Source organism: Hypomesus transpacificus, unplaced genomic scaffold (assembly GCF_021917145.1).
Source record: "Hypomesus transpacificus isolate Combined female unplaced genomic scaffold, fHypTra1 scaffold_127, whole genome shotgun sequence".
NCBI lineage: Eukaryota > Metazoa > Chordata > Actinopteri > Osmeriformes > Osmeridae > Hypomesus > Hypomesus transpacificus.
In genome coordinates this window covers 164527-189299 of record NW_025813704.1, presented here as the reverse complement: position 1 = coordinate 189299, position 24773 = coordinate 164527, and the positions used below count along the sequence as shown (strand labels likewise).

Below are 24773 nucleotides of genomic sequence, written 5' to 3'. Positions count from 1 at the left end.
GACCACACACACACAGAGTGCAGTGAGCATGTGAGAGGTGCCTGACCACACACACACAGAGTGCAGTGAGCATGTGAGAGGGGCCTGACCACACACACACAGAGTGCAGTGAGCATGTGAGAGGTGCCTGACCACACACACACAGAGTGCAGTGAGAGGGGCCTGACCACACACACACAGAGTGCAGTGAGAGGGGCCTGACCACACACACACAGAGTGCAGTGAGAGGGGCCTGACCACACACACACACAGAGTGCAGTGAGCATGTGAGAGGGGCCTGACCACACACACACAGAGTGCAGTGAGAGGGGCCTGACCACACACACACAGAGTGCAGTGAGAGGGGCCTGACCACACACACACAGAGTGCAGTGAGCATGTGAGAGGGCCTGACCACACACACACACAGAGTGCAGTGAGCATGTGAGAGGGGCCGGAGCGTTTCTGTGACGTCATGTGAGTTCTCACCCAGCGCTGCGGTGACCAGGGTAGAGCAGAACTTCTTGACGGGCGGCAGGAAGTTGCTCATGTCCAGGTGCTGGCTGAAGATGGAGTTGTAGATGCTGTGGAGGGCGTCCTGGCCGGGGAAACTCACAGCAAACACACAGAAGTGCCTCTGAGGAAACACAAGCAGAGGTCACACTCCAGACACACCTGGGTCACACCTCACACCACTGGGACCCAGGTTCAGAGCCAGCCCGGGTCATTACCTGCATGTCATCCTTAGGTGACATCCATAGGTCCTGATAGAAGCAGGAACAGACTCAAACATATCTAAAAGACTTCCAGCACCCAGACTAGCAGGACACAGCTGGTAGGGAGGGCTATAGCTCAGTGGTGAAGCATTTGACAGCAGATGTAGAGATGGCAGGTTCAAATCCCTCCCCCCTGGGTTTGCATTGGATTACTGTTCTCCCTGAGCCTGGGGTACTGACCTGCAGCCTGGGGTCGATGGTGAAGCTGCCAGACGTGGGGTTCATGCAGGCTACGTACTGGCAGTTATGGATGTCCTTCAGAGTCAGCTTGGCTCTGTCATACCTTAGCACAGAGGACACAGGGGTATTGGGTCAGTGTGAGTGAATGAGTGAGTGCTGTTTGTGCTGTGTGTGCTGTGTGTGCTGTGGTCGTACCAGTGTCCGTGGTCCATGTGCTGGCGGATGAGTGTGTGTGGAGCCACGGTGAAGTACTTGTCCACCTCAGGCATGTTCATGTCGTCTATGAAGTAGACCAGGCTCTTGTTGCCCGGGGGGCCGTATGTCCTGCCTGCCTTCTTCTCCAGGGGCTTCTCCAGGATGGCTGAACCAGGACAGGCAGCACTCTCAGGGGGCCACTCAACACTCATGTGAGTGTGTGTGTGTGTGGGAGTGTGTGAGAAAGACTGTATGTGTGTGTGTGTGTGTGTGTGTGAGTACCCTGCAGCATGGCGGAGGTGGTGTAGAAGTTGAAGGGGACAGACTGGACCAGGTAGTTGTCAGAGTCCAGGCTCCTCAGCTTGTCTCCCATCAGCACAGACTTCCCGCTGCCTGCGTTCCCCACCAGCATCACAGGACACTTCCTCTCCATCAGCATGTCCATGAAGTAGCGGATCCGGGTGGTCTCAGCTGTGTGCACCAGGGAGGCCTGGAACAGCAGCAGGACAGCAGCACATCTACACATCATCCCATCACCATGACCATCAGAACGCATGGATCAAGACCCAGAGAGAGATCTGGAGGAGCTGAGAGGAGGGGGAGGAGGGGTGAGGAGGGGGAAGGAGGGTGAGGATCATCACCTGCAGAGGGAGTTCTGGGTCCAAGACAAACTTGGGGACTTTGTCTGTCCAGGGAGAGAACTTCTTGGTGCTGGGGTTGATGTAGTAGTCAAACACAGTGCCGTGGGACGGGAACTTGATGGTCTTGAACTCGTTCACCCACCACTTGCTGAACTCTACTCTGTAGTCCATCAGCTGGACCCAGGACAGGAGGGAGGAGGGGGAGGAGGGAGGGGACAGAGGGAGGAGGGAGGAGGGGGAGGAGGGAGGGGACAGAGGGAGGAGGGAGGAGGGGGAGGAGGGAGGGGACAGAGGGAGGAGGGAGGAGGGGGAGGAGGGAGGGGGAGGAAGGGGAGGAGGGAGGGGACAGAGGGAGGAGAGAGGAGGGGCAGGAGGGAGGGGGAGGAGGGAGGGAGGGGGACAGGTTAGATGTGTGACTGCTGCTGAGACTGTTTTATGGAAAGTTTATTATTCCAGTACTCAGCAATGTGACGTGTGTGGCATGTGTGTGTACCTGGTGTGTGTAGCGTGTGTAGCATGTGTGTGTACCTGGTCCTGAAACATGGCTCCTCCGAAGGCCCAGATGCAGGCGAAGACAAAGTACAGCTCGTAGATCTCTTTATGGGAGTCTGGAGGAGTGTTCTCTGGCACCAGCAGACACTCCATGAGCTGCAGCAGGGTCTGCACCAGCGTCACCTCCGGGATGGGAGTGATCTTCTTGAAGCTGAACTTGAGCTTCTCCAGGCAGGTGGGGAGGTACTTGTCAAACAGGATGGAGAGGTTGGCCTTCTCTGACTGGACCTGACGCTGCTCGATCCAGCTGGTCACCACCCTGCAGAGCAGCACAGCGGGGTCACACCAGGGCCATGCTAGACACAGGGAAGCACCTGTGTGTGTGTGTGTGTGTGTGTGTGACTGACGGGTTCCAGCCCAGGTCGGCAGGGTTGATGAAGAGGATGCCAGCGCGGGACACGGTAGCAGGGGTGGCGGTCCGCAAGTCTTTGATCTCAAACACCAGCCTCATGGTGGGGTTCAGAGGGATGCGCTCGTTACTGGCCAGGGTCAGCACCTGCACACGCGCACACACGCACACATACGCACACAGGTTTGCTTTACTATCCTAATGGGATCAAACCATTAACTCCCATTTAAAACGGTTGTTCTCTCTCTACACACACACACACAGGTCCTCAAACACAGGAGCCTGGACCTTGTTGTCGTCCATGACCGTGTTGAGAGACTCGATCCACATGGGGTCGATGTCCCCGTCCAGGACGATCCACTTGGGCCCGTCGTGGCTGATGTTGGCCAGGTCCCTCATCACACATGAGAACAGGCCTGGAACCACACACAGTCTGTCAGAACATCACAGGAGGAGGAGCAGGGTGGGGAGGAGGAGGAGCAGGGTGGGGAGGAGGAGGAGCAGGGTGGGGAGGAGGAGGAGCAGGGTGGAGAGGAGGAGCAGGGTGGGGAGGAGGAGGAGCAGGGTGGGGAGGAGGAGGAGCAGGGTGGGGAGGAGGAGGAGCAGGGTGGAGAGGAGGAGCAGGGTGGGGAGGAGGAGGAGCAGGGTGGGGAGGAGGAGGAGCAGGGTGGAGAGGAGGAGGAGCAGGGTGGGGAGGAGGAGGAGCAGGGTGGAGAGGAGGAGCAGGGTGGGGAGGAGGAGGAGCAGGGTGGGGAGGAGGAGGAGCAGGGTGGAGAGGAGGAGGAGCAGGGTGGGGAGGAGGAGGAGCAGGGTGGAGAGGAGGAGCAGGGTGGGGAGGAGGAGGAGCAGGGTGGGGAGGAGGAGGAGCAGGGTGAGGAGGAGGAGGAGCAGGGTGAGGAGGAGGAGGAGCAGGGTGAGGAGCAGGGTGGGGTGGAGGAGGAGCAGGGTGAGGAGGAGGAGGAGCAGGGTGGGGAGGAGGTGGAGCAGGGTGGGGAGGAGGAGGAGCAGGGTGGGGAGGAGGAGGAGCAGGGTGGAGAGGAGGAGGAGCAGGGTGGGGAGGAGGAGGAGCAGGGTGGAGAGGAGGAGCAGGGTGGGGAGGAGGAGGAGCAGGGTGGAGAGGAGGAGGAGCAGGGTGGGGAGGAGGAGGAGCAGGGTGGAGAGGAGGAGCAGGGTGGGGAGGAGGAGGAGCAGGGTGGGGAGGAGGAGGAGCAGGGTGAGGAGGAGGAGGAGCAGGGTGAGGAGGAGGAGGAGCAGGGTGAGGAGCAGGGTGGGGTGGAGGAGGAGCAGGGTGAGGAGGAGGAGGAGCAGGGTGGGGAGGAGGTGGAGCAGGGTGGGGAGGAGGAGGAGCAGGGTGGGGGGGAGCAGGGTGGGGTGGAGGAGGAGTAGGGTGAGGAGGAGGAGGAGCAGGGTGAGGAGGAGGAGGAGCAGGGTGGAGGAGGAGCAGGGTGGGGGGGAGAAGGGTAGGGTGGAGGAGGAGCAGGGTGAGGAGGAGGAGGAGCAGGGCAGGAAGGAGGTGGAGCAGGGTGGGGAAGAGGAGGAGCAGGGTGGGGGGAAGCAGGGTGGGGTGGAGGAGGAGCAGGGTGAGGAGGAGGAGGAGCAGGGTGGGGAGGAGGAGGAGCAGGGTGGGGAGGAGGAGGAGCAGGGTGGGGGGGAGCAGGGTGGGGTGGAGGAGGAGCAGGGTGAGGAGGAGGAGGAGCAGGGTGAGGAGGAGTAGGAGCAGGGTGAGGAGGAGGAGGAGCAGGGTGGGGAGGAGGAGGAGCAGGGTGGGGAGGAGGAGGAGCAGGGTGGGGGGGAGCAGGGTGGGGTGGAGGAGGAGCAGGGTGAGGAGGAGGAGGAGCAGGGTGGGGAGGAGGAGGAGGAGCAGGGTGGGGAGGAGGAGGAGCATGGTGGGGAGGAGGAGGAGCAGGGTGGGGAGGAGGAGGAGCAGGGTGAGGAGGAGGAGGAGCAGGGTGACGAGGAGGAGGAGCAGGGTGGGGAGGAGGAGGAGGAGCAGGGTAGGGTCTTGTACCATCCTTCCACTCCCTGGTGGCAGGGTTGATGATGCCAAACAGCTCGTCACAGGTCACAGCCTTGGGGTCCAGATCCACCACCACCGCCCTCCTCTTCATGTTCAGATACGTCTTGTTCAGGGACCGCATCACCTGGACACAGCACACGCCACAAGACACACAGCACACACCAGGTCACACAGCACACATCAGGTCACACAGCACACGCCACAAGACACACAGCACACACCAGGTCACACAGCACACGCCACAAGACACAGCACACACCAGGTCACACAGCACACGCCACAAGACACAGCACACGCCACAAGACATACAGCACACACCAGGTCACACAGCACACGCCACAAGACACAGCACACGCCACAAGACACGCCACAAGACACAGGACATGCCACAAGACACAGCACACGCCACACGACACAGCACACGCCACAAGACACAGGACATGCCACAAGACACAGCACACGCCACAAGACACAGGACATGCCACAAGACACAGCACACGCCACACGACACAGCACACGCCACAAGACACGCCACAAGACACAGGACATGCCACAAGACACAGCACACGCCACACGACACAGCACACGCCACAAGACACAGGACATGCCACAAGACACAGCACACGCCACAAGACACAGGACATGCCACAAGACACAGCACACGCCACACGACACAGCACACGCCACAAGACACAGGACATGCCACAAGACACAGCACACGCCACAAGACACAGGACATGCCACAAGACACAGCACACGCCACAAGACACAGGACATGCCACAAGACACAGCACACGCCACACAGGGTCCTGGGAGGGCTACCTTGGACTTGCCGGTGCCAGCGTTGCCGATGATGAAGACAGAGTGTCTGACAGCCATCAGCTCCTCCAGCTGAACCACCTTCAGGATGAACATGTCCTCTGCCTGCAGTTGCAGGTCCAGCACCGCCTGCTTCACCAGCTGGAGCATATGGAGTTACATTAGTTTCAGAATTCACAAACAAATGTAACGCGATTCACAAATGTAACGCGATTCACAAATAAATGACCCCATTAGATTTGTTTGCAACCTGACGAACACGAGTTACAAATCGGACAAACACGAGTTACATTTGTTTATGGATTTTTGAAACTTTCCTGATGTGCTTAGATTCACAAATGCATTTTTTCTAAAAGATATTCTCTGCAGCCTATCAGATCATCTCTTCCAATTTTAGCCAACAGACCCACCAACACAGTCACCCCAACACAGTCACCCCAACACAGTCACCCCAACACAGTCACCCCAACACAGTCACGCCAACACAGTCACGCCAACACAGTCACACCAACACAGTCACGCCAACACAGTCACACCAACAGTCACGCCGACACAGTCACGCCAACACAGTCACGCCAACACAGTCACACCAACACAGTCACCCCAACACAGTCACGCCAACACAGTCACGCCAACACAGTCACACCAACACAGTCACACCAACACAGTCACACCAACACAGTCCTCTCCTCAACACCATACTTGCTCTCTCCACCTCACTGTTACAGCTCCACTCTTTATCTCCATGTAATAGTTGCTGTTTCCACCTCAACATTATAGCTCCTACAGTATCTCCACCTCACTGTTATAGCCCTCCCTTCCTCCCTCCCTCCCTCTCAGTCTTCCAGACAAGCAGGACCACGGTCTGACCTGCTCAAACTCCACGACTCTCTTCCTGGGGACGTCCAGGGCGGGGAAGAGGTCCCCGATCAGCCCCAGGAACACGGGCGTGTCGTCCATCACGATCTTGGGGACGTTGAAGTCCCTCAGAGCCCTCATCAGCACCTGGTCCTCCGGCCGGCTCGGGTCCCCTCTCTTCAGGGAGCCGGCCACCACCAGCACAGACTTGATGGCGCGCAGGCCCCAGTCATAGTGGTCCTGAACACACACACACACGGTGTGTGGAAGAACAAGAGAGGATGAGCAGGAGAGTCCTGAGGGTGGATGTGGTGGCGTGCGGTGGCGCAGGGTCACCTGTTTGGAGAGCAGCTCTTTGCACAGCGTGTACAGGGTGATGAACTTCCTGGCCAGGACTCTGGCGTCGATGAAGCCCTCAGCCACCAGCATGATCTCACAGATCAGCTCAAAGTCTGGCACCACCATGGCACACGGCCTGCAGGGGGAGGGGAGCACGCCAAAGAGAGGGGTATGAGAAGACAGGAGAAGACAGGCACACAGAGCTAGCGGTAAGAAGAGAGAGGTAGAGAGAGGTAGAGAGAGGTACAGATGAGTAGAGAGAGGTAGAGATGTATACTACATTGTTGTAGATACACACCACATACAGGGGGAGGAGGAGAGAGAGAGAGACAGAGAGAGTTGGAGAGAGATGGAGAAAGAAACAGCGAGAGAGAAGCAGGGGGGAGTGGGGGGGAGTACCTGAACAGAGCTTTCAGGTTCTCGGGCAGCTCGGCGCGGCCAGCGTAGCCAGGGTTCATGGTGATGAAGGCCCCCACAGTGGGGATCAGCTTGATCACCTCCCCCAGGAAGTTAAAGATGAGCTTCTTGTCCCGGATGGCATCCTGGACACACTTCACCTGTGTGTTGTTATATACACATGATGAAATCATCAGGCTTATAATACATATTTAATAGACATTATTCTGCCAGAGAGATGTCGCCCCACCTGCACAGCGATGACAGACAGCACCTCCACTGAGATCCTGTTGAACTCGTCGAAGCAGCCCCACGCCCCTGTCTGAGCCAGGCCCTTGTAGATGTCTCCACAGGACTGGGACACACAACACAGCTCAACCACTCAGCAGCTGCCACCAGCTCCACTAGCCACAGCACACCTAAAGCCCCTGCTGTACGTGGTGAAGATATGGCGTGTGAAAGGAGAGGGAGTAGAAGAGCGAGACAACTCACCTTGTAGTCCATCTGCTCGGAGCAGTTGAACACGTAGACGATGATGCCGAGCGCTCGGCCCAGGTCCTTGGTGGTCTCAGTCTTCCCAGTGCCGGCAGGCCCGGCCGGGGCCCCGCCCATGATGAGGTGGAGCGACTGGGTCAGGGTGATGTAGCACCTGGACGGGGGGGCAAGCGTTGGACGGAAGGCAGGGGTTGAAAATGATTTGAACTTTAGAGTTGAACCGCGTCACAATTGACTTTCTGATCTAATTATAGCAAGATCAAACTAAACGTTTGATTGGAGGAGGCACCTGTCAGTCAGAGGGGTGATGACCAATCGCGGGGTGTTGCCGAGGTACTCGTAGGAGTATGTGAACTGGGCATCGCAGATATTGGCGAAGCAGTGCTTGTTCTTGTCGTCCCAGCGATGCCTGAGCTGAGACTGCCACATGAAGGCCTGGACACTGTCGATCTGAGGAGGAGACCAGCCTTATTAGGGGGTCACACTATACAGGGGGGGGGGGGGTTAGGGTTAGCGAACCGCGCCTGGTCAGACTGTGGCAGTGAGGGTTAGGGTTAGCCTACTGCGCCTGGTCAGACTGGAGCAGTGAGGGTTAGGGTTAGCCTACTGCGCCTGGTCAGACTGGGGCAGTGAGGGTTAGGGTTAGCCTACTGCGCCTGGTCAGACTGAGGCAGTGAGGGTTAGGGTTAGCCTACTGCGCCTGGTCAGACTGGGGCAGTGAGGGTTAGGGTTAGCCTACTGCGCCTGGTCAGACTGAGGCAGTGAGGGTTAGGGTTAGCCTACTGCGCCTGGTCAGACTGGGGCAGTGAGGGTTAGGGTTAGCCTACTGCGCCTGGTCAGACTGGGGCAGTGAGGGTTAGGGTTAGCCTACTGCGCCTGGTCAGACTGGGGCAGTGAGGGTTAGGGTTAGCCTACTGCGCCTGGTCAGACTGGAGCCGTGAGGGGACAGAGCTTGCCTTGCTGGTGACCAGTTTGGCCACCATGTCCCTGGCGTGGACGTCGATGGTGCAGATGGTCATGATCTTCTGCCGGTCTCCGTGGCTCAGCTCTCCAATGAGCAGCGTGATGAGGGTGTTGAGCTGCAGGACCTGCAGAGCACAGGGACACGCCCACATCAGACCAGAGACCAGGAGGGCAGTCAGAGGTAGGTTAGAGCAGCTGGGTGGATGTGTAAAGAAGCAGACCTGCTTCTTGAAGTAGTCCTTGATGGCGTTCTCGTAGCCCTCCTCCAGCCGGGAGAACGCTATGCCCACCTCGGTGTTCCACCAGATCTGCGTGGTTGCCAAGGCGATCTGCAACACATCGCATCTCGTCACGCCATCTGTCCTCCGGGGTGCCACACCTGAAGCACTGACCGGGGTGTCCTTGTTCTATCCCTGTGAATGGGGCAGCAGACCTGGGCGGGGTAGTCGAACAACCACTGCTCTCTGGGTTTCTCCTCGTAGGCCTGGACGGCGTCTCCAAACTTCATCCTCAGCGTGTTACACATGCGCTCCAGGACACGGTTCAGCCAAGACTCCACCTGCACCACACACACTTACTCTTCGGGCACTGAGCTGATGCTGATGTCAAATGAAATGATACATGTCCACACACAGAGCGTGTTGACAGCCCAGGTGCAGGCTGCAGGCTGCAGAAGCAGGCTGCAGGAGCAGGCTGCAGGAGCAGGGAGGAGGTGCAAGGAGGAGGTGCAAGGAGGAGGTGCAGGGAGGAGATCAGGTGCTCACCTGGCCGGAGCAGTCGCAGGTCTCGTCGAAGGTGACGTACTCGTTCTCACCACTGTACATCCCCAAGGCAACCTTGATCGGCTTCCCATCGCTGTCCAGCTGGAACTTGAGGTTGCACAGGCTGTCGAACAGCTTAGAGAGGTGCTTACTGACCTGCACAGAGATACACACACACCCACAGTCATCCAGGGTTCTGCTGCTGTGGGTGGAGAGGTGTGTGTGCTCCCTACACACCTCCACTGGGTTGTTCCCGTTGGACAGGATGTCCAGCAGGTCGGCTGAGGAGACAAAGTAGAACCTGGGGAAGGCCAGGCGCTTGGTCTCCAGGTACTCTGCCAGGGCCTTCTCACACATGGCCAGGCTGGGGGCAGAGGAGGAACACACCCCAGTCACACAGCACCACATCCACTGCTCCAGTTGCACAGCATTTCACCCTTCTTATTGTGGATTATACTATCAATTCATTTTGTGAGGGTGTTTTTGCAGAGCAACGTAGAGTTCACCCTGTCTCCAGCCCCTCCAGCTTCTCCAGCAGACCCTTCTTGTTGGTGGACTCCACCACGTTGGTGACCTTCACAGCTTCACACATGATCTCCTGGACCACAGACACAGTTTGACTCTGAGTAGAGGACCATCTTTCCAGCTCACCAGGTGAACGTTCTGCTTCGGTATGAGTGGGTGTAGCTAACAAGGGTGTAGGGATGGGTGCAGCTCAAAGGAGAAGGGGCTGCAGTTTAAGATGTTAAAAAGTCCAGACCCTATTTGTGCATCAATTCAGATGAAAGCATCTGCTAAATGAACACACTATTATTTCAGTTTATGCTCAATCATCTGTTCCCAACCTTGAAATCTTTGTCGATGGTGTCGAAGCGTTTGGAGTCCTCAGGGAGCTGGGCGCGGATGTCCTCTGAGCCGATGAAGATGCTCTCCAGGTGTGTCCAGGTGCGCTGCACCGTGAACCAGATGGAGATGACCGAGTCGGCCGTGGAGAGCTTGTTCTGCCAGCCAGACACCTGCTCCAGGAAGTGGGCGATGTACTTGGAGGTCATCAGCGTCTGGAGCTGCACCTGGAATCACCATAGAAGAAGAAGAGGGGGTTAGGCTGTCTGGGTGGGCAGGCGGCACCTGGGATCACCACAGAAGAAGAATCTCTAAAAGATCCCAGTGGTCCCAGGTTGATCCGAGTGTCTTGTAAAAGCCCAGCCTCTCAACTTGTCCTGGTGAGGGTGGGAGAGGGGGGGTACCTGGTTGTCCTCCAGGGTCTCTACCAGCTCCTCGTTGACTTTGAGCAGCATGGTGCCTGTGCGGCTGTGAGGCTCGTGGTCAAACACCATGGAGCTCCAGGTGCTGTCCAGCTCAGCCAGGACCTGGGCACGGGTCACACCTTACACCTTTACTTTATATTCTTAACTTTTATCATTAGAACTTCTACACAACTTAGTATATGACGATATGACGAGGGACAGCAAGAGGACAAGAGGACAGACCACAGGCCACAGGCTTCAGGCCTCAGGCCTCACCTTCTCCATCCCAGACTCCTTGACAGCCATGTCCACAATGCTGCGAACGTCATCTTCAAACTGGTGCAGGTTCAGCCTCAGCAGGTCCTCAAACGTGGTCCTCTCCGACATCTCAAACGTCACCTGTCAGAGGAACACACGCCTGAGACCAGGAGGTCTTCACAGGGGTAAGACAGGGCTCTGGGGGGGTAAGACAGGGGTCTGGGGGGTAAGACAGGGGTCTGGGGGGTAAGACAGGGGTCTGGGGGGGTAAGACAGAGGTCTGGGGGGTAAGACAGAGGTCTGGGGGGTAAGACAGGGGTCTGGGGGGTAAGACAGAGGTCTGGGGGGTAAGACAGGGGTCTGGGGGGTAAGACAGGGGTCTGGGGGGTAAGACAGGGGTCTGGGGGGTAAGACAGGGGTCTGGGGGGGTAAGACAGAGGTCTGGGGGGTAAGACAGAGGTCTGGGGGGTAAGACAGGGGTCTGGGGGGGCGGTACCTTGGTGGCCATCATGAGCTGTAGCCAGTGGCGGTCCCTGATGGCCGGGTTCTGGAGCTCTCCTACAGCCCGCAGTGATGTCATCATGTTCTTCACCATGCTGTCCAATCCGGAGAAGGCGTCCCAGGCCCTCATCTCCTTGTCCAGACCCTTGATATCCTTGGCGTATTTCTTGGTGTCCATGTCCATCTCGTCCACGTTGATGTCTTTCCACAAAGTTGTCTTCCAGTCATCCATGTTCCCCTTCACCTGCACACACACCCAACACTCATGTCTCCCGGGGCCCCTGTGTAGAGGCAGTACCTGGCTGCCTGCTCCTTCAGTACCCCCCTCATGGCCTCGTGGTGGTGTTAAAGGCTCTCACCAGAAGGATCATGTCCCACAGCTCTTTGAGAAGAACGATCTCCTTCCTGCAGATTTTCAGCTGTTTGTAATCAGGCACGTTCACCTCAAACAAGCTGGATGATTTCGACAGGCTGACCATCTCTGCCTCAAGTGTTGCCATGTTGAGTTGACACTAAAAGCCCACACACACGTGCACACACGCACACAGGGTGTTCACATCCACCAAACATCAAGTCGTTGTGTTGTTGAGATGCTCCAGCTTGCTGGTCCGTAACTCACCTCGTCCAGAGCTTCGTGTGGCTCTTCAAACGAGAAGTGTAAGAAGAGCTGCTGTCTGAACTGCTCTCTGAACTCAAACTGTTTGATCTGCAACAAAGGGAGGGAGAGCGCCTCGTCACTGTCGTCATGGAGACCAGAGCAGGAACATATGACTGCAGGTCACACAGTCAAATCCCCCCTCAAGTGTGTCGGTCTGGATTAAAGCCAGCTGAATCAAAATTTGAAAATGTAAGTGTGGGCAGCGCGTGAGGGAGTTTGTGAACGCACCTCAAACTGCTGGCACTTCCTGCGTATGATGTTGACCTCGTGAGCCTGCAGTGGAGCCAGGTTCTGCTTGACCTGCAGGGACGTCTTCTTCACGTTGTTCCACAGCTCTGGAAGATCCTGCAGACACACGCATCGTTGAAGAGTTAGCGCAGGTCCCATGGTCTGAGCTGAAGAGTTAGCGCAGGTCCCATGGTCTGAGCTGAAGAGTTAGCGCAGGTCCCATGGTCTGAGCTGAAGAGTTAGCGCAGGTCCCATGGTCTGAGCTGAAGAGTTAGCGCAGGTCCCATGGTCTGAGCTGAAGAGTTAGCGCAGGTCCCATGGTCTGAGCTGAAGAGTTAGCGCAGGTCCCATGGTCTGAGCTGAAAACATCGTTGCCTTGACCTTGAGACACTGAGCTCAGCCGTGAACCCAGAACACGCAGCCCTGATGGTTCAGTAACCCGTCTCACCTGAAGCTGAGCGTGGACCTCGTCTGGTAGATCCTCGTTGTAGTCTTTCAGAAACTGGATGGTCTCTGTCAGAGGGCCGAACATGTTGTCCGTGGCGACATGTCTGTCCTTGACCCGCATCAAGTGACCCATGACCCCCACCAGACCCTTGAGGTCGCCCTCCTCCACAGGCTCTGTCAGGCCCGACTTGACCTCCTTGATGAAGCCGTCCAGGTCCTTCAGACTGGACACACACACACACACACACGTAGCATATTAATCCCCACCTATATTTCAGCTGGCTCTTCCTGTTTAACTACAGTATATACTGTAATTTACTGTATATATATATACACACATGTACTGAACCCAGTAGCAGTACCTGTTGGTGACTCTGTCTATCAGGTAGCGTTTGAACATGAAGCTCCAGCGTTTGATGGTGTGCAGCAGAGCGTGTTTGAAGGGCCGCAGGTCTATCTGCAGCCAGCCCTGCAGCAGGTTGGAGTTTTCCAGCTTGCTCACTGTCCTGTACAGAGTCTCATAGGTGTCGATCTGCAGGAGAAACACATTGACTTAACTATCATGGAACTACAGCTACTCAAACCCAGCTACCCAACAACATACTTAGTACCACACACCAAGCCCCACACACCAAGCCCCACACGCCACACCAAGCCCCCCACACACAACATGCTTCACACAGCGCCCCACCTGCTCCTTGAACTCCTTGAGGGTGGGGGGGTTAGTGGGCACGCTCTCGTCTCCGTGGGCCTCGATCTCCTCGGTTGAGAGCACCTTCCCGTACAGCAGGAACTGCTCCATGAAGTCGTTGCGGTCGTCCTGCCACAGGTAGCAGTACAGGTACAGGCTCTCCTTGTACTCCTCAGCCTGGCTCATGGCCGCCACCACCTGGTTCATCACATCCTCACGCAGCTCTGACAGCTCCGACATCTCATCCAGCTCCAGCTGACAGGTCACACACACACAGGTCACACACACACACAGGTCACACACACACACAGGTCACACACACACACAGGTCACACACACAGGTCACACACACAGGTCACACACACACACAGGTCACACACACAGGTCACACACACAGGTCACACACACACAGGTCACACACACACACAGGTCACACACACACACAGGTCACACACACACAGGTCACACACACACAGGTCACACACACAGGTCACACACACAGGTCACACACACACACAGGTCACACACACACACACAGGTCACACACACACAGGTCACACACAGGTAACATACACAGGTCACACACACACACAGAGGTCACACACACACAGGTCACACACAGGTCACACACACACAGGTCACACACACACACAGGTCACACACACACACACAGGTCACACACACACAGGTCACACACAGGTCACACACACAGGTCACACACACACACACAGGTCACACACACACAGGTCACACACACAGGTCACACACACACACACACAGGTCACACACACACAGGTCCCACACACGTCACACACAGGTCACACACACGGGTCACACACACAGGTCACACACACACACAGGTCACACACACACACACAGGTCACACACACACAGGTCACACACAGGTAACACACACAGGTCACACACACACACAGAGGTCACACACACACAGGTCACACACAGGTCACACACACACAGAGGTCACACACACACACACAGGTCACACACACACACACAGGTCACACACACACAGGTCACACACAGGTCACACACACAGGTCACACACACACACACAGGTCACACACACAGGTCACACACACAGGTCACACACACAGGTCACACACACACAGGTCCCACACACGTCACACACAGGTCACACACACGGGTCACACACACAGGTCACACACACACACAGGTCACACACACACACACAGGTCACACACACACAGGTCACACACAGGTAACACACACACACAGAGGTCACACACACACAGGTCACACACAGGTCACACACACACAGAGGTCACACACACACACACAGGTCACACACACACAGGTCACACACAGGTCACACACACAGGTCACACACACACACACAGGTCACACACACACAGGTCACACACACAGGTCACACACACACACACACAGGTCACACACACACAGGTCCCACACACGTCACACACAGGTCACACACACGGGTCACACACACAGGTCACACACACACGGGTCGCACACACACACACACACACACACACACACACACACGTCACACACACACAGCTCACACACACGCGGGTCGCACACACACACACACACACACGTCACACACACACAGCTCACACACACGCAGGTCACACACACAGATTACATGCTAAATACTAATAATACCAAATTGCAATAGTAAAGCGACGTATTTACAGGCTGGTAAAAAATCTATCTGGCTGGTATATATTTTAAGCCAAAAATGTTATTTTGGACCCTGGCTACACGTATGCATACATGTAGGACTCTGTCCTGTACAACAGGAGAGGAATGAAGACTGTGCTCACCTGGTAGCTCATTTTGTTGGTCAGTGATATGCGTGGCACCAGTGTGGCGGCTTTGTAGACGTCGTTGATGAGCTCTTCCAGCATGTCGTAGAAGCTGTTGGCGATGCCGTAGCTGAGGGAGGGGTAGAAAGCCGTCTCTCCGTCCTCCAGCTCGAAGCGCACCTCAAACAGGGGCTCTCTGCTGGCCTGCGGGGCACACAGGAGGTCACTGCACCATGCTGTGCAGCACCATGCTAATGCAGCACCATGCTGTGCAGCACCATGCTGTGAAGCACCATGCTAATGCAGCACCATGCTAATGCAGCACCATGCTGTGCAGCACCATGCTAATGCAGCACCATGCACCATGCTAATGCAGCACCATGCTGTGCAGCACCATGCTAATGCAGCACCATGCTGTGCAGCACCATGCTATGAAGCACCATGCTGAAGCACCATGCATGCAGCACCATGCTGTGCAGCACCATGCTGTGCAGCACCATGCTAATGCAGGCAGGCTGCTCCTTCATTCTGACCACTCACACCTTACCTTGTTCTGCATGTTATTGGCCAGGAACTTGAGAGACACGAGGACGACTTTGAAGAATCCGTCTAAAACTTTGTTGTCGATGTAGCTAACGTACGCCCTCCAAGACTCAGTGAGGTCATCTGCTTTGAACAGCCTCTTATTTTCCTGGTGGGCACAAGCACAGGATCAGCTCTGCTTTTTCTGCCCTCAGACAGCCGTACCTGGTGGATGTTTAACCCTGCAGATCCAACCTCTCCACTGCTAAACAGACTCAGCAGCTTGTTAACACTCAGGTTGTGGTATGTGTGTGAAGGTAGGTGTTGTAGGGTTAAAACAACATGACTGAACCTCAGTGAGCTGATGCAGCTTCTCTCCAGAGTCTCTGATGGCCGTATACTTCCTGATCAGAGCTGCTGGTCTCCCGTCCAGGTCCAGGAGAGAATCCTTGCTGCACTTCCTTTCAAACATGGGGCTGACTGACCACTCCTGCATGAACACACAGAGAGAGAGACCACTCCTACATCAATACACAGAGAGAGAGAGAGAGAGAGAGAGAGACCATTCCTGCATCAATACACAGAGAGACCACTCCTGCATGAACACACAGAGAGAGAGAGAGACCACTCCTGCATCAATACACAGAGAGAGAGAGACCACTCCTGCATCAATACACAGAGAGAGACCACTCCTGCATGAACACACAGAGAGAGAGAGACACCACTCCTGCATCAATACACAGAGAGAGAGAGACCACTCCTGCATGAACACAGAGAGAGAGAGACCACTCCTGCATGAACACACAGAGAGAGACCACTCCTGCATCAATACACAGAGAGAGAGAGACCACTCCTGCATGAACACACAGAGAGAGACCACTCCTGCATCAATACACAGAGAGACCACTCCTGCATGAACACACAGAGAGAGAGAGACCACTCCTGCATGAACACACAGAGAGAGACCACTCCTGCATCAATACACAGAGAGAGAGAGAGACACCACTCCTGCATCAATACACAGAGAGAGAGAGACCACTCCTGCATGAACACAGAGAGAGAGAGAGAGACCACTCCTTAATGAACACAGAGAGAGAGAGAGAGACCACTCCTGCATGAACACACAGAGAGAGAGAGACCACTCCTGCATCAATACACAGAGAGAGAGAGACCACTCCTGCATGAACACACAGAGAGAGACCACTCCTGCATCAATACACAGAGAGAGAGAGAGAGACCACTCCTGCATGAACACACAGAGAGAGACCACTCCTGCATGAACACACAGAGAGAGACCATTCCTGCATGAACACACAGAGAGAGACCACTCCTGCATGAACACAGAGGGAGAGACCACTCCTGCATGAACACACAGAGAGAGACCACTCCTGCATGAACACAGAGAGAGAGAGAGACCACTCCTGCATGAACACAGAGAGAGACCACTCCTGCATGAACACACAGAGAGAGACCACTCCTGCATGAACACAGAGAGAGACCACTCCTGCATGAACACACAGAGAGAGACCACTCCTGCATGAACACAGAGAGAGAGAGACCACTCCTGCATGAACACAGAGAGAGAGACCACTCCTGCATGAATACACAGAGAGAGACCACTCCTGCATGAACACACAGAGAGACCACTCCTGCATGAACACAGAGAGAGAGAGACCACTCCTGCATGAACACAGAGAGAGAGAGAGACCACTCCTGCATGAACACAGAGAGAGAGAGAGACCACTCCTGCATGAACACAGAGAGAGACCACTCCTGCATGAACACAGAGAGAGAGAGAGACCACTCCTGCATGAACACAGAGAGAGACCACTCCTGCATGAACACAGAGAGAGAGACCACTCCTGCATGAACACAGAGAGAGACCACTCCTGCATGAACACACAGAGAGAGAGAGACCACTCCTGCATTAATACACAGAGAGAGAGACCACTCCTGCATAAACACACAGAGAGAGAGAGACCACTCCTGCATGAACACAGAGAGAGACCACTCCTGCATGAACACACAGAGAGAGAGACCACTCCTTCATGATTACACAGAGAAAGAAACCACTCTCTTCTTCATCGAGGAAGGGTGGAGCTTGGTGGTTTGAGCATTTGACCCCCTAGGACAGGGGTGTCAAACATACGGCCCGCGGGCCGGAACCGGCCCCCAAGGAGGTTCGATCAGGCCCGCAGGATCATTTGAAAGTGGAAAAAATGCATAAAAGACATGGAATTAATATTTTTAATTCGCTGCAATTCATGGATTATCCGCTAAGGGGCGCACTCTTTCCATCAGAGTAGAAGACAAGCCGCATCACTGAGATAGACTGAAAACAGCAGACGGTATCAATGCGCCATCTGCTGCTTGTTACGACGTTGTTAATACCTTGGTCTCTACTAGGGATGGGCGAACGATGCCTTGTGAAGCTTTGGTGGTTTCTTCCGGATTGTGCCGGCCCAAAGAGCCGAACTATCGGCGCTTTGAAAATGAACAGCGTCATCTAGCAGCCGTTTAAACTGGCTGAATGAGGCGTAGTGGTTGTCTCCGACGGTAGACTACCCTACGTTATTCAATATTTAATTAAGGCTACATGTGTTCATTTTGATCTGATATTAGTGCTCACACATTAAAATGTTGTGATACATCCGTAGGCCTTTAGAATTATGTCATTTTCTCACAGTAAAAATTAAAGAATATCGTACGAGATTCACTGGACTGGGGCGCGAACTTGGGATCCCAGATTCGCATTAACAATATGTAGTCGTACAACGCTTTAACCAACTACACCACCGAAGAGATCATTACTTGTTAAGCGGTTGGACGGACTTTATACGATATGGTCTTTATATCAATTAAACTAGATAACACAGAAGAAAGACATGATATTTTGGTTATTTATAGCAGAGTATGGTATAATTTTAATGGTCCGGCCCACTTGACATCTCCCTAGGCCGTATGTGGCCCACGATGCGAAATGAGTTTGACACCCCTGCCCTAGGATAATTTGCTTTAAGCATCTGATAAATGAGCCTGTTGTTATTACTATTGTGGACTGGGCACAGATAGGCTGTTTTCTGGCCAGATAGAAGCCTGTCTGTGCCAGCCTGTGACGGCCTGCCATCAGTCACCTCCATGATGTGGTTCATGGCCTCCACGTTAGCCTTGGCCTGGTTGATCCTGCTGTGGAAGTCCTGCAGCGTGTCTCTCATCTGCTGGATGTTCTCCCACACACCTGCAGGTCAGCAGGGCTAGGGTTAGAGCTAGGGCTAGGGTCAGCTCACTTTCACACACACGCCACAGCTGCTATTAAAAACGATCAGGTTTTCTGTGGTGAGTTATGGTTTGTGAAAACAGCTCTTAAGAAAGGAAACATAAAACACCACCTTAACTCAACCGATGCACAAACAATGTGTTCTGCGGTTGGGCCCCCCCCCCCCCCGGCCACTCCCCTAGCCCTCCCCCTGGCCTCCCAGCGGGGCCAGGGCTGGGCTGTACCTTTGCTGTTCCAGCTCAGAGTGCTCTCAGCCTGGGCCAGCTTCTCATCGATGGCCTTCAGCTCCTGCTGGATGAGGGGGCGCTCCACCGGCAGGACGGTGGCCAGGATCTGGAGGAGGACATGTTCCCTGATCAGGCTTCATGTTTGTTCTACGCTGCTGACCACTTAGTAATGACAGACAGACAGACAGACAGACAGACAGACAGACAGATACTGGAAAGCTGCAGATTGGTTGGTGAATTATTATAATTTCTTACATTATGGTTATTATTGTTGGAATTCACCAACCAATTGACAGCTTTCTGGTGTTTCCATCAAGTCACTATGAGGTGTGTCTGCTACCTGGTTGTACCAGGACACGATGAGGTGTGTCTGCTACCTGGTTGTACCAGGACACGATGAGGTGTGTCTGCTACCTGGTTGTACCAGGACACGATGAGGTGTGTCTGCTACCTGGTTGTACCAGGACACGATGAGGTGTGTCTGCTACCTGGTTGTACCAGGACACGATGAGGTGTGTCTGCTACCTGGTTGTAACAGGACACGATGAGGTGTGTCTGCTACCTGGTTGTACCAGGACACGATGAGGTGTGTCTGCTACCTGGTTGTACCAGGACACGATGAGGTGTGTCTGCTACCTGGTTGTACCAGGACACGATGAGGTGTGTCTGCTACCTGGTTGTACCAGGACACGATGAGGTGTGTCTGCTACCTGGTTGTACCAGGACACGATGAGGTGTGTCTGCTACCTGGTTGTACCAGGACACGATGAGGTGTGTCTGCTACTTGGTTGTACCAGGACACTATGAGGTGTGTCTGCTACCTGGTTGTACCAGGACACTATGAGGTGTGTCTGCTACCTGGTTGTACCAGGACACGATGAGGTGTGTCTGCTACCTGGTTGTACCAGGACACGATGAGGTGTGTCTGCTACCTGGTTGTACCAGGACACGATGAGGTGTGTCTGCTACCTGGTTGTACCAGGACACTATGAGGTGTGTCTGCTACCTGGTTGTACCAGGACACGATGAGGTGTGTCTGCTACCTGGTTGTACCAGGACACGATGAGGTGTGTCTGCTACCTGGTTGTACCAGGACACGATGAGGTGTGTCTGCTACCTGGTTGTACCAGGACACTATGAGGTCCAGGGAGCCCACGTATCTCCTGAAGGTCTCGTTCTGAGAGAACACTGTGGCTGCACTGTCTGGAAGGTCCTCCTGGCCCTGCATGGTCAGATACTTCACCTCCCGCAACACTGCCACCAGCTGGGACAGGATGGAGAGGGCCGGGAGAGAGAGGGGAAAAAACAAGGAGAGAGAGAGAAATGTGTAAAGAAAGAAAGCAGAGAGGTAGAGAGAGAGAATCAAGCTCATTCTACCTAATGAACCCCCTGTGAGTTCCAGGAGACGTGCAGAGCTGCAGTGTGGGAGGGGCAGAGCTCCAGACCTGCTTGTTGAAGTTGACACTCAGGGTGGAGGTGCGAGGGTTGCGGAGCAGCAGCGGCTGCTCCAGGTTGAACTGGCAGTCTCTGTCCACCCTGGAGGTCCACTGGTGGAACACGTTGTCACAGTACTGAGACAGCAAACGCAGCATCTCCTCATGCTTCTGGAACACCAGCTTGGCCTCATCGGTCCCCATGCACCTGGACACCACACAAAGGGAGGGGCACGGCTCAGCGATAGAGCATTTCACTGCACATCAAGAGGTCCCAGGTTCAAATCCCCCCTGAACCCTGAACGTTGCAAAGGAGCGATGTGATGGCCAACATGCTGTGTTAGGTGACAGCAGGTAACGTACGGGTGGCACAGGGCCTTGAAGCTCTTCATGGGCATCTCAATGCGTGCTCGCATCTCCTGGGCCCATTTGAGCTGGCCTGCGATGAGAGGCATGTTCTTGGCTATGGGAGGGATGCCTCTCCCCAGCTCAGTGGCAGCCAGCTGGGCATCGTACACCAGCTTGGTCCGGTCCAGGTCGCAGCTGAACATCTCCACCAGCTCCTTGTACTTACAGTACATCTGGGACTGAATGTGGGGCCGCTCCATGATGAAATCAAACATGTCCAGTATCTGCAGAGCAACGGATGCACATTTAGAAAAAGTGTGTGGACAACAGTAGACTCTGTGGCCTGTATAACCCACAGTCCTCCAGGGCCTCACCTTGACAGTAGACTCTGTGGCCTGTATAACCCACAGTCCTCCAGGGCCTCACCTTGACAGCAGACTCTGTGGCCTGTATAACCCACAGTCCTCCAGGGCCTCACCTTGACAGTAGACTCTGTGGCCTGTATAACCCACAGTCCTGCAGGGCCTCACCTTGACAGCAGACTCTGTGGCCTGTATAACCCACAGTCCTCCAGGGCCTCACCTTGACAGTAGACTCTGTGGCCTGTATAACCCACAGTCCTCCAGGGCCTCACCTTGACAGTAGACTCTGTGGCCTGTATAACCCACAGTCCTCCAGGGCCTCACCTTGACAGCAGACTCTGTGGAGGGACAGTCATCGAACGCCTGGCAGAGGATGGTCCCCAGCCGTCGCTCAAAGTCCACAATCTGCTCCTGGAACAGCTGGAAGTTCTCATGGAACGACTGAGGGACAGAGGGAAGCACTTTGGTATACACACCCAGGGGTTTAGGGCTCAACAAAAACAAATGGAATGTATCCAAGTGGCTGTTCCTTACTGTGTCAGCTGTGTCTATGGCATCATACTTGCACTCTGCAAACATTTTGATGAGCTCCAGGCACTGCTGGTAGATGCTGAAGACCATGGTCCCCAGGACAGTGCCCCGGACCCCCTGGATGTCAACCTTCTCCAGCTTCAACAGCTCCACGGACACAGAATACACCTCCTTACAGAGGCAGGACACGGGTCAGCCCAGGGTGTGTGTGTGTGTGTGTGAGAGAGAGAGAAGCAGAGAGAGACAGACCTCTATGGTCTGCAGACGCAGTAGGAAGGCATCTAGCTCAGTGAAGACCAGGCATGAGGGGAAATCCCAGTTCTTGGTGTTTCCATCCTGGAGGTCGTAGGAAACAGGAGATGCCACAAAATAGTTTGGAATTAGCTTGATACACAGTTAAGAAGTAACTAGATACAGCATGCAGTAGACAGGTACTGTAGTAGCTAGCTAGATAGTAGATGGTAAACTACACAGAGCCTGAGAGCAGGGATATTGTTGTCTAGCTGTGGTCCCTGTTCATTGAAAGTCATGTTTAAACTCTGCACTAAACCTTTACTTTCTGCTGTGCTTCTATCTGCATGCGCTTTCATTGGATAACAGCATCTGGTAAATGAATCAAACGAACAAAACAAAATGTGGGCCGGTTCTGTGTGTTGTCATGTATGTATTGACTGACTTTGAAGTACGTGTCCATGTTGAGTTTGCAGTTGTCATAAGTGTCCCTAAAGGCCACCAGGGAATCGATACTGATTCTGATGTTGGACAGAATCTCCTCGATCTCTCCTTGAAGACCCTTCATGATGTCTTCTGGACCCAGGAAGTTCCTTGTCTGCAGGCAAAAAATATAGTCAAGCAATTCCCATTATATCAGACCATGTATTAATCAATGACACAAACATGATGGAGTGGTAATAATAAGAAACATCGATTTCACTGGAGGTTTATAGATAAAGGATGACTTCACAAGCTTTGATGAAACAACAACCACCAAGTTATTTCCACTACAGACCATTTGGATGAACAGGTTGCATATCTCCTGCAGGATGACGATGATCCTGGCTGGAGTCCTGTAGTACTCAGAGCTGGCCCAGGTGAGGCACACTGTGTGCATCATTGGCTTTATAAAGGTTTTCACCTGGAAACAGAACATAACACCAGGGGGTCAAGTTTGTGGTGAAACGTCATCACACATTTAAAGTGGTGAACAGAAATGCGTGTTTTTCACCTGAGGGAACTCCAACTGTTCAATATCATCAAGAATCTTTTGTAGAGGCTTCAGATACAGCATGATATCTTGAGCCTCTTTCAGGCCTGTAAAAGAGGAATAAATCAGTTAAAATCCATCAAATCCAAAAAGTGAGAGAATGGAGAAAAAACACTGTAAATGTTACCCTCTTTCACGTCCTTGTAAATGCTTTTCAAAGCCGGCCAGTAGGTGCTTGCTGCAGTTTCAACTATCTCTGCTATTTTGCGCACTTTTGGATTCATCAACTGAAAAGATATTCAAATGGCAATTTAAGTGGAAGCTTCCACAGCACTGCTCAGAAACGGATCACACGGATCAAACTCAGCACCATGGATAGCTACATTCCTGTCACGGCGGATGGTCCCCCCCCCCCCCACACACACAAATATCAAATATCCACTGTCAAATAGGATGTACCTGTACGTTGATACACTCGAGATTCATCAATCTGTTGTTCCAGAAATCAAACTCCACTTTGGGCAAAGGTTTCTGTCTGTCCAATATTGGTTGTGCCGAGTCTTTATTTAAAACTTCGGTCACCTGGTGAGTCCAGTCTATTATTACGGTTTCAAACGCGTGCATCAACTTGCTATCAATTGAGCGGGAGGGCCTGTAATGAAAAAAGGTTTATTTCGATGGCTATTTATGGAAAGTGATCTGTGTAAAGTCGGTGAAGTCAGTGGATGGGTGGTGTCTGAGTGTGAAATAGATACCGGTGCTCAGAATCTCCAAGAGCATCAGAGTTTTCCGGTAGCGGTAGAAATGTCCTGCCTTTAACCTGACCTCCAACGACAAAAACTTCATTCTTCAGTTTGTGCGCATGGCGAGACACGTCGTCTGAAACGACCTTAGGCCAGCGCTGGGTGTTGTCTTTATTTGTATGTAACGAGTAGATAATCTGCAGAAACACAAAGTAACATTTGATTTGTTTACTAGTAGTATTAGCAAAGTCCTGTACAGTGGGCTACTAAGCTAACCATTCACTTGATACTGTACAGTACTGTAGTTAGCTAGAGCTAATAATATTGACTAGCTATTTGTTTCTTTTCACGTAGCTAGTTAGTTAACTGGAAGATTTATGGCAGACTCACCTCCTCTGTCACACCAATGACAACATCCACGGGGGAATTTGAGACGTCTCCAACAAATACTTGTTTAATATTGTCTTTTGTTATAACCCCTTGATCTCTCTTGGTAAAATAAACTGCTTTGGTTTTGATGGTTTGAGGGAATGAAAGGCTGGAAACGAGTTGGGAGGCAGCATTTAGAGAGATAACAAGGCTGGGGAAATCCGCTTTATCAAAAAAGCTAGCAATGAATGTTCTGTTATCTTCGCCAGCAATAAACTTCAGCCATTTGTCTGCCTTTATTTTAAACGCCTTCAAAGTGACATCTTGTAAAAAGTCGATTCTCTTGTCATCCCCCTCCATATTAAATGGCTATACCAGTCAGCTAACTTTCCCTAATTTGTTTTGCTGCTGGCTATTTTAGCTAATCTTTTTACGATTATTTTTCTATCTTTTATCATCAACTGAAAAACGTTCAAAATCAATTTCAAAATCAGATCCTCGAGCTCAAAATGTTCGAGATGGCTATGTAAGCTTGTTAACGGTTTTCACTGCGCTCGAGATGATGGAAAGTTAAAAACCGCGCCATTTTGTCCGCG

At 53.6% G+C, this 24773-nt stretch overlaps 1 protein-coding gene across 1 annotated transcript in view; it reads right to left on the bottom strand.

Annotated features, from left to right (window-relative positions):
* Positions 1-24537, bottom strand: part of LOC124488179 (dynein axonemal heavy chain 17-like) — a 27616-nt gene extending 3079 nt beyond the window's left edge. The window contains exons 1-50 of the mRNA XM_047050726.1: positions 24199-24537; positions 23821-24005; positions 23525-23717; positions 23253-23352; positions 23087-23172; positions 22871-22996; positions 22538-22690; positions 22111-22197; positions 21865-22032; positions 21655-21771; positions 20984-21252; positions 20633-20828; positions 20305-20451; positions 19185-19293; positions 18818-18921; positions 16036-16173; positions 15709-15852; positions 15180-15365; positions 13351-13605; positions 13022-13191; positions 12661-12883; positions 12213-12329; positions 11946-12032; positions 11686-11838; positions 11322-11570; positions 10844-10966; positions 10568-10690; positions 10166-10390; positions 9827-9918; positions 9558-9684; positions 9324-9476; positions 8993-9118; positions 8781-8888; positions 8553-8684; positions 7886-8046; positions 7594-7750; positions 7352-7456; positions 7105-7262; positions 6703-6841; positions 6379-6606; positions 5512-5649; positions 4681-4813; positions 2961-3088; positions 2671-2819; positions 2300-2582; positions 1772-1945; positions 1413-1620; positions 1131-1296; positions 936-1038; positions 469-616 (exon numbers count right to left, since the gene is read on the bottom strand). Coding sequence (XP_046906682.1) covers positions 469-616; positions 936-1038; positions 1131-1296; positions 1413-1620; positions 1772-1945; positions 2300-2582; positions 2671-2819; positions 2961-3088; positions 4681-4813; positions 5512-5649; positions 6379-6606; positions 6703-6841; positions 7105-7262; positions 7352-7456; positions 7594-7750; positions 7886-8046; positions 8553-8684; positions 8781-8888; positions 8993-9118; positions 9324-9476; positions 9558-9684; positions 9827-9918; positions 10166-10390; positions 10568-10690; positions 10844-10966; positions 11322-11570; positions 11686-11838; positions 11946-12032; positions 12213-12329; positions 12661-12883; positions 13022-13191; positions 13351-13605; positions 15180-15365; positions 15709-15852; positions 16036-16173; positions 18818-18921; positions 19185-19293; positions 20305-20451; positions 20633-20828; positions 20984-21252; positions 21655-21771; positions 21865-22032; positions 22111-22197; positions 22538-22690; positions 22871-22996; positions 23087-23172; positions 23253-23352; positions 23525-23717; positions 23821-24005; positions 24199-24537 — 7888 coding nt within the window. The remainder of the gene's footprint in view (positions 1-468; positions 617-935; positions 1039-1130; positions 1297-1412; positions 1621-1771; positions 1946-2299; positions 2583-2670; positions 2820-2960; positions 3089-4680; positions 4814-5511; positions 5650-6378; positions 6607-6702; positions 6842-7104; positions 7263-7351; positions 7457-7593; positions 7751-7885; positions 8047-8552; positions 8685-8780; positions 8889-8992; positions 9119-9323; positions 9477-9557; positions 9685-9826; positions 9919-10165; positions 10391-10567; positions 10691-10843; positions 10967-11321; positions 11571-11685; positions 11839-11945; positions 12033-12212; positions 12330-12660; positions 12884-13021; positions 13192-13350; positions 13606-15179; positions 15366-15708; positions 15853-16035; positions 16174-18817; positions 18922-19184; positions 19294-20304; positions 20452-20632; positions 20829-20983; positions 21253-21654; positions 21772-21864; positions 22033-22110; positions 22198-22537; positions 22691-22870; positions 22997-23086; positions 23173-23252; positions 23353-23524; positions 23718-23820; positions 24006-24198) is intronic.
* Positions 24538-24773: the final 236 nt, after the last annotated feature.